Source organism: Microtus oregoni, unplaced genomic scaffold (genome assembly GCF_018167655.1).
Source record: "Microtus oregoni isolate MIOR12 unplaced genomic scaffold, Mior012 000009F_ref0000495, whole genome shotgun sequence".
Classification (NCBI taxonomy): domain Eukaryota; kingdom Metazoa; phylum Chordata; class Mammalia; order Rodentia; family Cricetidae; genus Microtus; species Microtus oregoni.
Window position 1 is genome coordinate 13,846,402 of NW_024543068.1, and position 15,272 is coordinate 13,861,673.

At 36.9% G+C, this 15,272-nt stretch overlaps 1 protein-coding gene across 5 annotated transcripts in view; it reads right to left on the reverse strand.

Moving 5' to 3' along the window:
- Positions 1 to 15,272, reverse strand: part of Rbm25 (RNA binding motif protein 25) — a 55,309-nt gene that overhangs the window by 17,976 nt on the left and 22,061 nt on the right. For all 5 annotated transcript variants that reach the window (XM_041658071.1, XM_041658070.1, XM_041658072.1 and 2 more), the window contains 5 exons: positions 13,888 to 14,045; positions 5,531 to 5,716; positions 4,170 to 4,223; positions 3,881 to 3,964; positions 301 to 581 (listed from right to left, as the gene is read on the reverse strand). In XM_041658071.1, the coding sequence (XP_041514005.1) occupies positions 301 to 581; positions 3,881 to 3,964; positions 4,170 to 4,223; positions 5,531 to 5,716; positions 13,888 to 14,045 (763 nt within the window). The remainder of the gene's footprint in view (positions 1 to 300; positions 582 to 3,880; positions 3,965 to 4,169; positions 4,224 to 5,530; positions 5,717 to 13,887; positions 14,046 to 15,272) is intronic.

Genomic DNA, 15,272 nt, shown 5'->3' on the forward strand with positions numbered 1-15,272 from the left:
TATGATGGTGTACTCCATTAATCCCTGCACTGAGGAGGCAGAAACAGGAGAAGCTCTTTTGTGTTCCACGTTAAATTCCACAACAACCAGAGCTACACCGAGAAAACTTTCTCCCACCCCTCCAAAAAACAGAAAATATATTGTTACTTCCACCTGTCAATAATATTATTTTGTATACAAATAGGCAGGCTATGAAAAAATTAAATGAAAATCGTATCAATGGCAATCTTGTAATTCATTTACATTATCAAAAACAATCAATTATATATAAACAATCAATTATATATATAGTCTTCCTACCTTGATCGGCTCCGATCCTTATTTCGATCTGAGCTCCTTTCTCGATCACGGTCACGATCTCTCTCTCGATCTCGGTCTCTCTCTTTTGTGCGGTCACGGTCCCTATCCCGTTCTCGTTCCCGCTCCCGTTCTTTTTCCTTTTCTCGTTCACGTTCTCTTTCCCTTTCTCGTTCCCGTTCTCGCCTTTCTCGTTCCCTTTCACGTTCCCTCTCTCTTTCTCTCCGTTCTTTCTCAATTTCCTGTCTTTCTTTTTCTTTTTTGCCTTTCTCTTCTTCCAGTTTCTAGAAACCAATAAAAGTACTTTTAGAGTTAGTTTTGTGGCTCCAGTATTTATAATTTCCCCGGCGCAATGCCCAATACTGGTAAGAAAAGCATCAAACCACCAAGGCTTTAAATACTTGTGGCTTTATTTGACAAATTAAAACAATCAGAATGCCAGATTTTGTGCAAAATCATATACTCTACACAATCCAAAAATCTCCAATCTTGGGTTGGGGAAACTTGAGTGGCTGATCACTAACTACACAATTTCTAAAATAACCATGAAGAATGTGGTTTCTATTAATTCCTAAAAAGACAATTGGCTAAAGTTTTATTCTGCTTATTATGAATATCTCTAAGTCAGTGGAACAGTGATAGTATTTAGAACCCTAGATGGCTCACTACTTGAAGATTACTTGATGAAGGTTTTTAAGTAGAGGTGTTAAACATCCAACTCACTATACAGCAATCTTCTGCACTCTAGGCTTCCCACCCTCCACAAGAAGCAGAAGCTGAATTCGGTCAGAAATTTTTTCTTTACCATGGAAATATGTATTCCCACCATTACAAAAAGGATGGTCCACCAAATACAGAAACTTTGAAAACCACTCACTTCAAGCAATGTGTACATAATTGCAACATTTTAATTTAAAAGTTAAAAGCAGTACAGTTATGCCCACCATTATTCCTATAAGACAATAAAAAATATATTTACAATGATAAATCCACCCTTGCAAGGATCTTATGTTAACTTACAGATGTTGTGCTAGGACATGGACCGCCAACACTGGATTAACCTTGCCTACAAGCTATGTTTCTGGGAGGAAGAGCAAGTACATGGTTCACAAATAAACCAAATAACAGTCAGACCAAGTGTGTATCCCTGAAAGATTACCAGTGTACCACAAGATTTCTATACAAACTAAGGGGAAAAAAGAAAACACAACAAAAACCCCAATCAAGTAAAACAAAATGAAAACAAAACACATTTATTCCTGAATTCTACGTTTAATTTCACAGAAATGAAATTTAAACTGCAACAATAAAATCTGCATTTTTCTTTTTCTCAGTCATGTAAAGCATTTAAAACTTTAAAAAGCAGTCTTACCTGTCAGGTACTTTTTGTCTTGCTCACGGACAAAAGAACTGATAGAGGATTATGAGAGAAAAGCTAGTGTATGAGGCATCAATATATTCAGCTGCTGAACTAAGTTAGCGTACAGGCAGAGCCAATACTGAATACATTGAAATTAGAAAGGGAAGATAGGAGACATGGAGAGAGAGAGGTCAGAAACTGAAAAGCACTAGAGGGGTAATTTCTAATTTCTGAACATTCCTAATGGAATTCAAAATTTATATTTTAAAATGAATCTAGACTACATAAGACTTACCTCAGTATCATACATTTAAGAAACTTATTTCGGAGATAATATATACTTACAGATTTTTAATTTCTTTTGTAAAAGTCCTCAATTTTTTTACTCCTGTTTTTTACTATGCTACCTTATCTCTGATGTAAAAAAAAAAAATCTTTCACAACTCATTTTAAAGTTCTAATTGCTCTATGTAAGCAAAAGTGAGAAAATCAAGTCCATAACAAATGCATTCTAAAGTTATTTATATATTCAATATGTGTATGCATACAAGCAGATTTATAGCATATATGCATGTATGTTAAGAAATATTCAAGAAAGAAATGAAATGATTCCTTAAAAATTAAGTAATGAAGAGAAAAGGAAAGAGGTTAAAAAAGAAAAAGAAAAAAATCAAAAATCTTACCTTATTCTCTCTTCAGACTCATCCGTGCTGTAAATGGACGCCCCCTGCCACGCTGATACCCTGACAGTCTGTGGTTATTTAATAAACTCATACCAAAACATGCAAAGGTTCACTGAGCTCATTTTTTACTAAGAATTCAAATATCCCCTTAACCACACCACCCAAAGAGAAACAGTTTGATTTTTTTCTCTTTTGATCTTTAGGAACATTCCCCTCAGTAAAATAGTATTAAGGCAGTGAAATGCCTGACAGACCCTTAAAATGCTGAAGTAATATCTTCTCAATTAAAAACTTTTACAAAGTTGATTTCCTCATAATTTAACAATAACATGAGAAGGTTTAAAATAAATAAATAAAAATAGAAGGGGTAAACCACACACACAACTGTATACCATTTTTAAGCTTACTCGGCCTTGAACTGGAATACTGAACATATATAGAAGTATTCTACAATGACAATGCACAAACCACCATTGTAACTCTCAAGTTGTGGGAGTTATAGTTGTGCTTTTAGATACATTTACTTCCAGAAAAGCACCGTTGTGAGCAATGGTTGGGCAACTGGACATTAAGTGTTCAGCAGCATTTAATCATTAGCATTAATTATCAACTTGGGATTCTGAAACCAGTAAGACTCAATATAGAGAAAATGAACACTTAACACCACAGAGTTATGTTATGTATCTCTCAATCTAGTCAGAACCAGTAAGATCTCATTACTTCAATCAAAATACACCTCATGCATTTTGCATTTCACCATCAAAAAGCACCACCTTCAATACCAGCCAACATTCACAGAGGTACTGTCATTGAGAGAAGCTTTAAATAGGCAAAACTCGTGAGTGGGATTTACTGTACACAAATACCAATTTCTAAGCCAGTTACCCCTTTGCATATTTTTCTGAGGGGGCATCCATAAATATAATAAAAACAGAAGCTCATACTTACATCCTATTCCTTGTTACTTTCCAAGCTGAGAGTTTCATCTTGCATTAGTCACCATATGATCTCTATCATAATGGTGGGGGGTCAATGAATAGATTAGCTTTATGGGAATTTACAGTTCTTCCATGCATCTATAATTTGGTAAGTCTGGAAATCACTGACCTACTTTTTAAAATCTCCCCCACTCAAACTTAAATCTACACAAATATAAACCTTAAATTTTAATCTCAGCTCTTTAAAAAGAAGTTTTCCTAAGATAAAGAACTGCCCACAAAAATAAACTAAATTGTATGTATGGTATCCTGCTGCCCCCTAAATATAGTTAAATCCGACCTTGACGTCTATGTTGAAATCTATGAATTAACTTGTTCTTTTAAAGTGAGATGACTGTTGAGTAGTCAGTGACTGGAAAAAATTAAGTAATGACCACCTTTAAATGTGGTGCTTGTCTTCTTTTGTTTCTACCTCAGTAATAACTAAGCCTTACAAGGCAACAAATTATACTCTAATAATGTAAAGTTGATTTTCTTGTCTGTTTGCTTTGGATTCTGTAAAAAGTCTAGATTGGTATTAAGTGAAAATATAAGAATACTACCTTATGTGTGTCTCTGAATTTGCTGATCTCTCGGGATATCAAGTCTCTTTTGTCTTCTTCCATTTCTATAGCATTTATATCCTCCTAAAAATAAGGAAACAGAAAGGAATGAATATTTATATATTAATATAAAATGATTCAGTATTTTGTACAAGTATTACAAAATCGACTAAAAAAGCACCAACTTGACAGTAAAATTTAATGTAATACGATAAAAAAAATAGTAAAAAGCACAAATCTGGCAATTAGCAGCACACACATAAAATCAAAATGTACGTTTTAAACGAACCTTGGTGATGAGTGGGTAAGGGATCAATGGGGCCACTGGAAATCTACGGAAAATCTGCAGAGAAACCCACAAAGATTTTTTTAAAAACAGTATGCTGTTTTTATTATTAAAATATTTTTATTTGTTTGTTTATAATTTTTTATTTATTAAAAACATCATGCTGTAATTCAACTTACTACATATTTACACTGGAACCATTACTTGTGATATTTTGATTTCAAATTATAGTAAAAATTATTTCCTTATCTTTAAAACCTCCTCTGAGGCCGGGCGGTGGTGGCGCACGCCTTTAATCCCAGCACTCGGGAGGCAAAGGCAGGAGGATCTCTGTGAGTTCAAGGCCAGCCTGGTCTAGTTCCGGGACAGGCACCAAAGCTACAGAGCTAGTTCCGGGACAGGCACCAAAGCTACAGAGAAACCCTGTCTCGAGAAAAAAAATAAAAATAAATAAAAATAAAACCTCCTCTGACGAGGACAGGGAGAAAAATGTCTTAAGAAGAGCAGGACTGGCCAAGTGGTGGTAGTATACGCCTGTAATCCCAGAGCTCGGGAGGCAGAAGCAGGCTGGCTGATCTTTGTGAGTTTGAAAGCCAGCATGGAGAGAGGTTAAGAGCACTGTCTGCTCTTCCAGAGGTCCTGAGTTCAATTCCCAGCAACCACATGGAGGCTCACAAGCAACTGTAATGAGATCTGGTGCCCTTTCCTGGCATGCAGGCACATAATAGGAAGAAGATTGCACATGTAATAAATAAATTTTAAGAAATAATAATTTTAAAAAATGAGTTCCAAGACAGCCAGAGATCTAACACCTTATCTCACAATACTAGGAAAGAAAAAAAAATGGGGGGGGGGGGGGGGGAGCAAGACTGTTTCCATATCTCTAAGCTGTAGAAAACAACCATACTTAATATTTTCCACTTGATATGTATTTGAATGCACAAAAGAAAATTTGTCTACCACATAAAAAGATCTGCCTATAATTCTTACCAAAGAACAGTATTTCTTTAACTTATTTTCACTTATGCATTGTTTTTCTCCTTCCACATCAATAGAGGAAGTTCTATTTTACCTAATACCTAACAAACTCTACAAACTATCTTTCCCAATAGACATACTAAGTAGACCCCCATTTATGATCAAATGAAATATTAAATACAAGTGTATCTAGCCAAAAATAAAACTTAAAAGTCCCCCCAAAAAACTACTGAAACCCAAAATAGAACCTTTCCCTATCCCTAAATAATCAATATATACAGTTATAGCATTTTTCATGATACAAACAACCCCAGAGTTTCTGAAGAAACACCATAATTTTTCAGAAAAATAAATATTAGAAATGACTGTGTTGTCAGAACACATACGTCCTCCTTCTTTTCCTTCTTCTTCTTCCTGGGGTGAGAGTCAGACTCCTGTGAGGGTGCATTTAGCTCACTGGAGTATTCACGTATTAAAACTTCAATTGCCCCTTTAATCATCTGGTCTCTTCTCTTTGTTTCTTCATCTAAGGCTTCTTCATCATCATTAGTAACAGTTTCTGGTCTTGCATTCTTAAAAAACCAAGACAAATTTGGGGAGAATGGAAAAAAATCATTGCAAAGAATATGAATAGGCTAAACAAAGAAAAATATTCAATAGCTATATCTACAAAATGTAAACACTAAAAAAGGTTATATGCTGAAAATGATGGCTTCTTTCCCCACATATGCTTTTATATATTATTAAATCTTTTTGAAAAATTTCTATGTGTGTATATGTGTGTGTCCTATGGCATACATGTGGAAGTCAAGAGGATAACTTGAATGTTGGTTCAAGATCTCAGAAATCAAACTTGGATGGTCAAGTCTAGCAGTAAAGTCCCTTTACCTAATCAGCTACCTCAGCAGCCTGGATTCTACAGCTTAAATGGTACAGTAAAAACATATACCTAGCTAGGAATGAAGGTTCACCCCTTTAATCACAGAACCCAGAATGAAGAGGCCAATGATCTCTCTGAGTTCAAAGTCAGACTTATCTGTATACAGGTCCAGAACAACCAAAGCCACAGAGTGAAACCATGTCTCCACATGTTCTATACACCATATACACTTCTTTCTCCTAAGTCACACATGCAATATCATTAATAATGAATCAAAACCTAGCCAGGAATGATGAAGTATGTCTTTAATTTCAGCACCCAGGAGGCAGAGGCAGGTGCATATCCAACTTCAAGAATCAAGTTCCAGGACAGCTAGGGCTATACAAAAAAAAAGTCTCAAAAAAATATAAACGAAAAGAATCAATCAAGCCATACACAAACGAATTGTTCAATGTTTCTAAAAAAAAAAAATTAGACTCTAATAACGATCATTTAAGATTGAATATCTGATTGGCCATTGATGGCTGATGCCTGTATTCACAGCAGTGGGGAGACCTACACAGGATGTCGAATTTGTGGGTAGTCGGGATTTCACAAAACCTTATCTTCCCTCTCAACTGGACACAAAAGTCCCAAATAGTAAAAATGAATCTGCAAAGTCCACAAGTGAAAAGTGAAGAATTGAACCTTCACTCAAAGCTGGGAATGTAACAAATAAACAGTCCTAAGGGAAGGCGATAACTATCAGGGAAAGCTTCCCTTACACAACAGGACCCTATCTCAAAAAGAAATTCGGTCTGCCATGAAAAAAAAAAACATGCTATTGTTGCTTCTAATCATGCCTTAAAGCAACCAGATATAAAGTTAATTTAAAACCATGCTTGTAGAGCCAGAAAGAAACACAGATCAGCCGTCCAGGACTTGTCTAACATGTGTCATCCTGGTTTCAACTGTCAAAACATCAAGAGAAAAAGGACTACAATCTTTCACATAAATGCCAGGATCTTGGTAACAATACATTCAACTCTACTGAAGCTGAACTTCATGCTCTGTGGTTACTTAAGTAATTATAACTTACCAGTTATTTCACAACAACTATTAAGATGTTTCTACCATTAGACATATTTATATACAGTTAATGAGCCTACTATTAATCAACATTTAATTTTAACAAATCCTTATTCTGAACACATTGTTTTACATCGTTAGAAAGTAAAAATCACAAATGTTTAAAAGAAGAATTTTGCCCACAAACATCATGAACATACACTAAGAAATAGAAGGGTATGACAGATAATATAAGACATTGTGTCAAGGATAAAACAACCCACTCTATTAATAGTTTCTTACTTTCTCAGCCAAATTTTCTACTTGGCATCTTAGATAAAGACAAGATGCTTTACACAAGACTGTAATTAAACTACTAAAATTATTGATCAACAATATGTAGTAAACTGTAATTATGGAGACTGTTTATTTTAAATTGGTGAAATAAGGACAATAAGGTCTTCAAATTTATACACGTCACTAAAATCTTTAATGATACACTATGCCTTTCTAAAAGAGAATGTTCCGGTAACATTTACATTTAAATTCCAGGTTTGGAGTATTTTGTAAATTTTGTTTTTGCTCAAAGCTAACATATAACCCCAACGGGCCTGGAATTGCTATACTTTCTCAGACTCCTAAGTGCTGAGATTACAACTATGTGCCACCAAAACCAGTTCCCTGAAACTTGGCCTTTGAAAACTAACTCTACACTATTAAAACATTCTTTAAAGAACATACTATTGTGCCATGTGTGGGGCTGAAGGCCTTTAATTCTAGCACTTGGGAGACAGAGGGAGGTGGGATTTCTATAAGTTTCAGACCAAACAGCGCTACACAGTGAAACACTCTAAAAAAGAAACCAGAAGAAAAAAAATATACAATCTGTGTGACATTTCCTACACTTCTAATTTTTTTTCCCCCTCAAAAGACTCTCCATGGGTTTCTGACCACAGGAATAAGAATGGAGTTGTAAATTCAAAGGCCTGCTAATGTAAAAGAAACTCAGACTCTAAATTACCATTCAAAAAAACTAAAAATTTAAGGATCAACATAGCTATTTGGCAGAATTATGACCATATAGGATTTATAACAAACCTTTCAAATGGCTGATTTCCTTACAATCTACATCTTTAGAAAGAAAAGCTAGGATAGGCTGTCTCTTAGCTCACTGCTAATTATCATTAAAACAAAAATGTGTCGAAATAACACGTAAGGAGGAAAGTTAATTTGGGATAGAAAGGTCATTAGACAGGTTGCCAATTCTGATCTAAAGCTCTCACTGACTTCACCAACAACTTTCCATTTCCCAATTTTAACTTCTACCTCCAAATCCAAAATGTATACTAAGAAATACTAACAAAGTAACAAATCTAAGAAACTTTATCAAGACTAACTTCTATAAAATGAAAGAAGCCACTCTGGGGGAACCTAAACAAACACACAGTTCCTTCAGTAAACATTATGAATTTGGAAGGGACTATGTGAAGATGTTCACTTGGAGCACCTTCATCTACCAGAATTTAATACACATGGCTATCCAGAGATTATCTGTACTCCAACACTCACCAGTTAATTCTCATCATTTCGTTTTGCTTTCTAAGATATATACAAGCACTGGCTGGCCTAACTTAATAGGTAGACCAGGCTAACCTCATTGACCAGCCTCTCCCTATGAAATATTAACATTAGAGGAATTTACCTCACACACTAATTCATTCCTTTGTGTATCGGTGTTTTTCCTGCATATATGTGTACCTCTTGCATGCCTGATGCTGTAGAGGGGATGCCAGAAGCTGGTGTCAGATACCCGGGAAACTAGAGTTACAGGCAGTTTGTAAGCTGCCATGTGTGTGCTGGGAATCAAACCTGGGTCCTCTGCAAAAGTTGCCAATGGGGCTGGAGAGATGGCTCCGTGGTTAAGAGGGCTGCCTGCTCTTCCAAAGGTCCTGAGTTCAATTCCCAGCAACCACATGGTGGCTCACAACCATCTGTAATGGGGTCTGGTGCCCTCTGCTGGCCTACAGGCATACAGACAGAATATTGTATACATAATAAATAAATAAATATTTAAAAAAAAAAAGTTGTCAATGTTACATTAGTTAGTAACCCTTGGGCCATCTCTACAGCCCACCAGTTTATTCCTGAACGCATGGTTAACAAAACACAGCTTGAAACAATCATGGAGGTTTATCTATATTTACAGACTGATTGCTGAGCAAATAGAAAGCAACAAGTAGGGCCAAGACTAGACAGATTAGATTGGTTAGCTACAATGAAATACACTTGTGCTAAACAGCAGTTTTTTAACTATTTTTAATCAAGGTAGCTAACAAGGAAACTTTTCTTAAAATTCAAAATCATGAAAATTATTTCAATTTCTTTTTTTTTTTTTTGGTTTTTCGAGACAGGGTTTCTCTGTGGTTTTGGAGCCTGTCCTGGAACTAGCTCTTGTAGACCAGGCTGGTCTCGAACTCACAGAGATCCGCCTGCCTCTGCCTCCCGAGTGCTGGAATTAAAGGTGTGCACCACCACCGCCCAGCTCAATTTCTTTTATAAAATTTTATATTTTTCTCTGACTCATTAAAGCTATTTTTTTGATCTTCCTTTTACCTCAAGTCAGAGGAAACCAAGAGTTGATCACAAAGTTATTACTGACAGTCAATAAATGCTTATTATGTTATTAATTTAAAAGACATTTTGCTAAGTGATAGGGTAGGTACAAAAGAGAAGTTAGTGAAATTATTTTCACTTTTAGTGAAAACCAGGGATCTGGAAAGGGTACAGAATGTGACAGTCAGACAGGGAATGATAGGCTGTGAGAAATGAGACAGTAAACAATAGAGGCCATGAGTGTGGAAGAGGGATGTGAGACAAAAGGATTTTAAGACAATAAAGAAATGACAGCAGTCATTGTGTAAAACTTATTTACAAATTGAAATATTCCATCCTGCAGAGAAGACCTTGAACAGGAAGGTTAACAACTGAAGACAGGTTCAGGAAGTCCCTGAAACTCATCAGTTTTCCCTCACAGAAAAATAAAAAATAAAAGTTGAGAGTCGGGCGGGATAGATAGCTCAGCAGTTAAGAGCATTGCCTGCTCTTCCATAGGTCCTGAGTTCAATTCCCAGCAACCATATGGTGGCTCACAACCATCTTTAATGAGGTCTGGTGCCCTCTTCTGGCCTGCAGACATACACACAGACAGAATATTGTATACATAATATATAAATAAAAGCTGAGAGTCCCTCTCAGATAGAACAAATCTGAACTGAGCTGTAAGAAAGCTGCCGAAAATAAATAAATAAACAAGAAAAATTAGAAATTTACAAAAGCCACCAAAGCCGGGCGGTGGTGGCCCTTGCCTTTAATCGCAGCACTCGGGAGGCAGAGGCAGGCGGATCTCTGGGAGTTCGAGGCCAGCCTGGTCTACAAGAGCTAGTTCCAGGACAGGCATCAAAAAGCTACAGAGAAACCCTGTCTCGAAAAACCCAAAAAAAAAAAAAATTAAATAAATAAATAAATAAATAAAAGCCGCCAGACAGGCTGCCTGAATGAAGCAGAAAGCAGTACAGTTGTCAGAGTAACTCTGAAAGGACGTGCTCTAACCTGCTGAGCTGCCTGCAGGCTGTGAAATCTGCTTCAGGTTTCCCAATATCTGTGAGCTGTCACTCATGTTGGAGTGGACCTTGGTGAGGTAGCAATCTTTGAGTCATTCCTGCTCCTGTAACCCCTCACCCACATTTCAGAAGAAACCCCAGTAAGATTCACTGGTTCAGCCAGGTGGTGGTGGTGTATGCCTTTAATCTCAGCATGCAAGAGGTGGATCTCTGTGAGTTGAGGCCAGCCTGATTGGTTTACAAGACTGAGTTCCAGGACAGGTTCCAAAACTACAGAGAAACCCCATCTTGAAAAACCAGAATGATCATTGGTTCACCAAGTTGAACTTTGGTGGTATTTACCGTATTTGGGTCTGTCACAGGCTTCCTATATGGAGTGAGTAGACCTGTGTGTTGTCTCTCTCCAGGAAAAGTTTTAACACATTCATAGCTATATGAATCAAAGGACATGTTAATTATAACTGGATGGACAAAATATTAATGGAGGAGCTTGGATGGGCAATAAGTACCAAAAAAAATCAAGTAATTAATAATAATATTAAGAAGTCTCAAAAACAAAAGAAAAAAAAAAAAAACGCCGGGCGATGGTGGCGCACGCCTTTAATCCCAGCACTTGGGAGGCAGAGGCAGGCGGATCTCTGTGAGTTCGAGACCAGCCTGGTCTACAGAGCTAGTTCCAGGACAGGCTCCAAAGCCACAGAGAAACCCTGTCTCGAAAAACCAAAAACAAAAAAACAAAAAAACAAAAAAAAAAAAAAAGAAGTCTGTGGGCTGATGCCACATGTTCAACATGTCAAGGGGCCTCAATTTGATCCCTGGGACCTACATAATAGAAGAGAACTTTTGTGAATTATCCTCTGACTTCCACACACACATTCGTACCTACACACATATCTATACACACAAATAACTGTAATTTAAGTGTTTTCAAAGACCCAATTAATAGCATATCTGATTGTAATCCCAGCACATTGGGGAAATAGAGCTCAAGGTCATACTACACAGAAAGAAAGAAAAAAAGAAGCCACTCTGCACTATAGAAGATCCTATCTTTAAAAAGAAGAAAAAAGAAAAGCCAAAACAGCAGCTGAAAAGAAACTCAGCAGTTAAAAGCACTCGCTGCTCTTGAAGACATCAGTTCCGTTCCCAACATTCACACAGTGGCTGGCAACTGCTTTTAACACTAGTTCTAGGAGACTAAAAACCTTTTCTGGTTTCAATGGGAAATACATGGAAATGATGCACATAAACATACGTGCTCACTCAACAAACATAAAAATAGAATTTGAAAACCAAAACAAAAAACAAGAGATACACAACACAATAAAACCCAAACACTACGCAAAACATAGACTTCACTCTGTAAAGAGCCAATTAATAGCATATTAATCCAAACCTGTAAAGAAATCCAAACCAGCCGGGCGGTGGTGGCGCACGCCTTTAATCCCAGCACTTGAGAGGCAGAGGCAGGCGGATCTCTGTGAGTTCGAGACCAGCCTGGTCTACAAGAGCTAGTTTCAGAACAGGCTCCAAAACCAGAGAAACCCTGTCTCGAAAAACCAAAAAAAAAAAAAAAAACAAAAAAAAAAACAAAAACAGAATTCCAAACCAAGATTGGGTCTGACAAATAAGCAACAATAGTTTACTATATAAAGATATGCAGAGGGCTGTAGAGATGGCTCAGTGGTTAAGAGCATTGCCTGCTCTTCCAAAGGTCCTGAGTTCAATTCCCGGCAACCACATGGTGGCTCACAACCATCTGTAAAGAGGTCTGGTGCCCTCTTCCGGCCTGCAGGCATACACACAGAATATTGTATACATAATAAATAAATAAAATAAATATTAAAAAAAAAAAGTCCTATGTAAAAAAAAAAAAAAAAAAAGCCGGGCGGTGGTGGCGCACGCCTGTAATCCCAGCACTTGGGAGGCAGAGTCTGGCGGATCTCTGTGAGTTTGAGGCCAGCCTGGTCTACAAAGGGAGTTCTAGGACAGGCTCCAAAGCCACAGAGAAACCCTGTCTCGAAAAACCAAAAAAAAAAAAAAAAAAAAAAAAAAAGATATGCAGAATATGTTGGTGAATTATTTAAATACTACAAGTCTAAAGAAAACCAGAATTAAGCAGGGGGGAAAGATGTTCATAAAATAATCCTTTTTGATTTGATAGTCTAATGTTGCCCAGAATAGACTCAAATTCCTCGAATAACTGGTGAGCTTGAACTCCTAACCCACTGCCTTTACCTCCCAAGGGCTGGGATTGTACCATCACAGCTGGCTTTAATCCTGCTTTTATGAAATGAAACTATTCTAATTAACACTATACTCATGGGGTGGGGATATGGATCAGTGGCAGAGTTCTTGCCTGTCAAACAGTAGCTCTGGGCTCTACCCTCAGCACTGAAAGAAAAAACAAAGACAACAGAAAACTACATTCAGTCACACAGAAGAAAATGTCTTCAAGAACATGAGACCAAAATGTCTGCAGTAAAGTACTTTGGGTATGGTAAAACTTGATTTCCTTTTATATTTTGCTTAAATTTGAGTTAAAAAATAATCTTTAAAGGAAGCTATATGAAAGTTTGATGAGAAAAAGGGTTATTTTGCTTTTTGATGGAAGTGGAAAGACAAGAAAAAAATGGACGCAATATATACTCAGGCTTAAGATTTGTTTTGTTTTGTGAAGGAGAGAATAGATACATTACCACACAAGACATAAAAAAACTTTTTGTCCTCATTTAAAATAACAGAACTAAAATGAAAAATAAGAAAATGTCCTAAGTCACCCCAATACATTAAATAGTACAACTAATTTTCAGTCATTTTAGAATCCAATCTGTGTGCATCTAAAAGAGAGGGTACTAATAAACATTGTGTAGGTTGAAATATTTTATACTTACTTACAAAGCTGCCTTAATGAATTAGCTCTGATTGGAATAGTCTGTACAAGTGTTTTCTCTGGCAAGTTAACCTTGTCCAGCCTCCCTTACTACCTTCATCCCAACCTGGAACAAGCAAACCAACAGTCATCCACCCACTGTGGGTAGATAAAACACTTAACTACAAACTATGAAAATACACTCCTGCAAAAGTCATAAGTACATATTACAATAATGATGTCTGAGTCCCCATTTTAGATTTATGACAATATAAAGGATTCACACTGAACTAGTGCACCCAGATTAGAAAAGATATTGCATACCCCATTAGCTTTCTTCTTTGCTTTCCATTCATCCAACTGTGCCTTTGTTTTTGCATCAACTTTAACAAGTAGCTTCTTCTCTCCAATCTGAAGATCATGCAATAATCTGAGAGCACGGAGGGTAGATTCGGGCTCTTTATACTCACAAAATCCAAAAGCTAGAAATAAAAAATTGTGAATTTTAAGTTATAAAAAGTAAAAAAAAAAAAAAGCAAAGTAAAATGATTAAAGACATTACTTGAGGGTACTGAAGTCATCACTCCAATCCTGCTCTTTAACTCTCTAATAACCATTTCACTTTTAGCATGTGCAAACCAATGAGGTCTGTGTTTGTGTGTGAGAGAGATTATGTGTGTAGGTGTGTGTGTGTGTGTGTGTGTGTGTGTGTGTGAGAGAGAGAGAGGGGGGGGGGCAGGGTGATGGAGGGAGAGAGAGAAAAAATATAGAGAATATAAAAGACCAGTGGAAAGGAAAAAATAATGAAATTTAAGAAATTAAAGAAAAAAACAACAGTCAAAAGACTGAGGATCTAGTTTTAAGCATCCAGACCTTTGCTGGGTATGACAAGGCATAGGCAGAAGCAAAGGAGGACTGGAATAGCTATAACTATCAGAAGACTTAGAACAAATTCCCAATGACTTTCAATATAGAAAGCTCAAATATATCCTGAATAGCATAAATATTTAAAGTTTTTTTAAATATTTATTTATTTGTTATGTATACAATGTTCTGTCTGTGTATATGCCTGCAGGCCAGAAGAGGCCAGCAGACCCCATTACAGATGGTTGTGAGCCACCATGTGGTTGCTGGGAATTGAACTCAGGACCTTTGGAAGAGCAGGCAATGCTCTTAACCACTGAGCCATCTCTCCAGCCCTTTTTTTTAAAGATTTATTGATTTATTATGTATACAACATTCTGCCTCCATGTATGCCCACATGCCAGAAGAGGGCGCCGGATCTCATTACAGATGGTTCTGAGCCACCATGTGGTTGCTGGGAATCAAACTCAGGACCTCTGGAAGAGCAGCCAGTGCTCTTAACCACTGAGCCATCTAATATTTAAAGTTTGACATTAGTGAAAAGTAAACAAGAGCCAGGCAGTGGTGGCACACGCCTTTAATCCCAGTACTCAGGAGGAAGATAGGTGTACCCCTACAAGTTTGCGGCCAGCCTGGTCTACAGAGTTTCAGCACAAGTTCCAAAGCTACACAGGGAAACCCTGTGTCAAAAAAAACAAAAATAAGTAAGTCATGTGATTATCTTTCCTCTTTTCCTGAGCTCTAATTGCTCAACCCGGACCAGACAGCCTTTCTTTCAGAGAAAATAACCTTAAATATGTAAGAAACTAGTGGTAGAGATGGATAGATATAGCACAGCAGTTAAG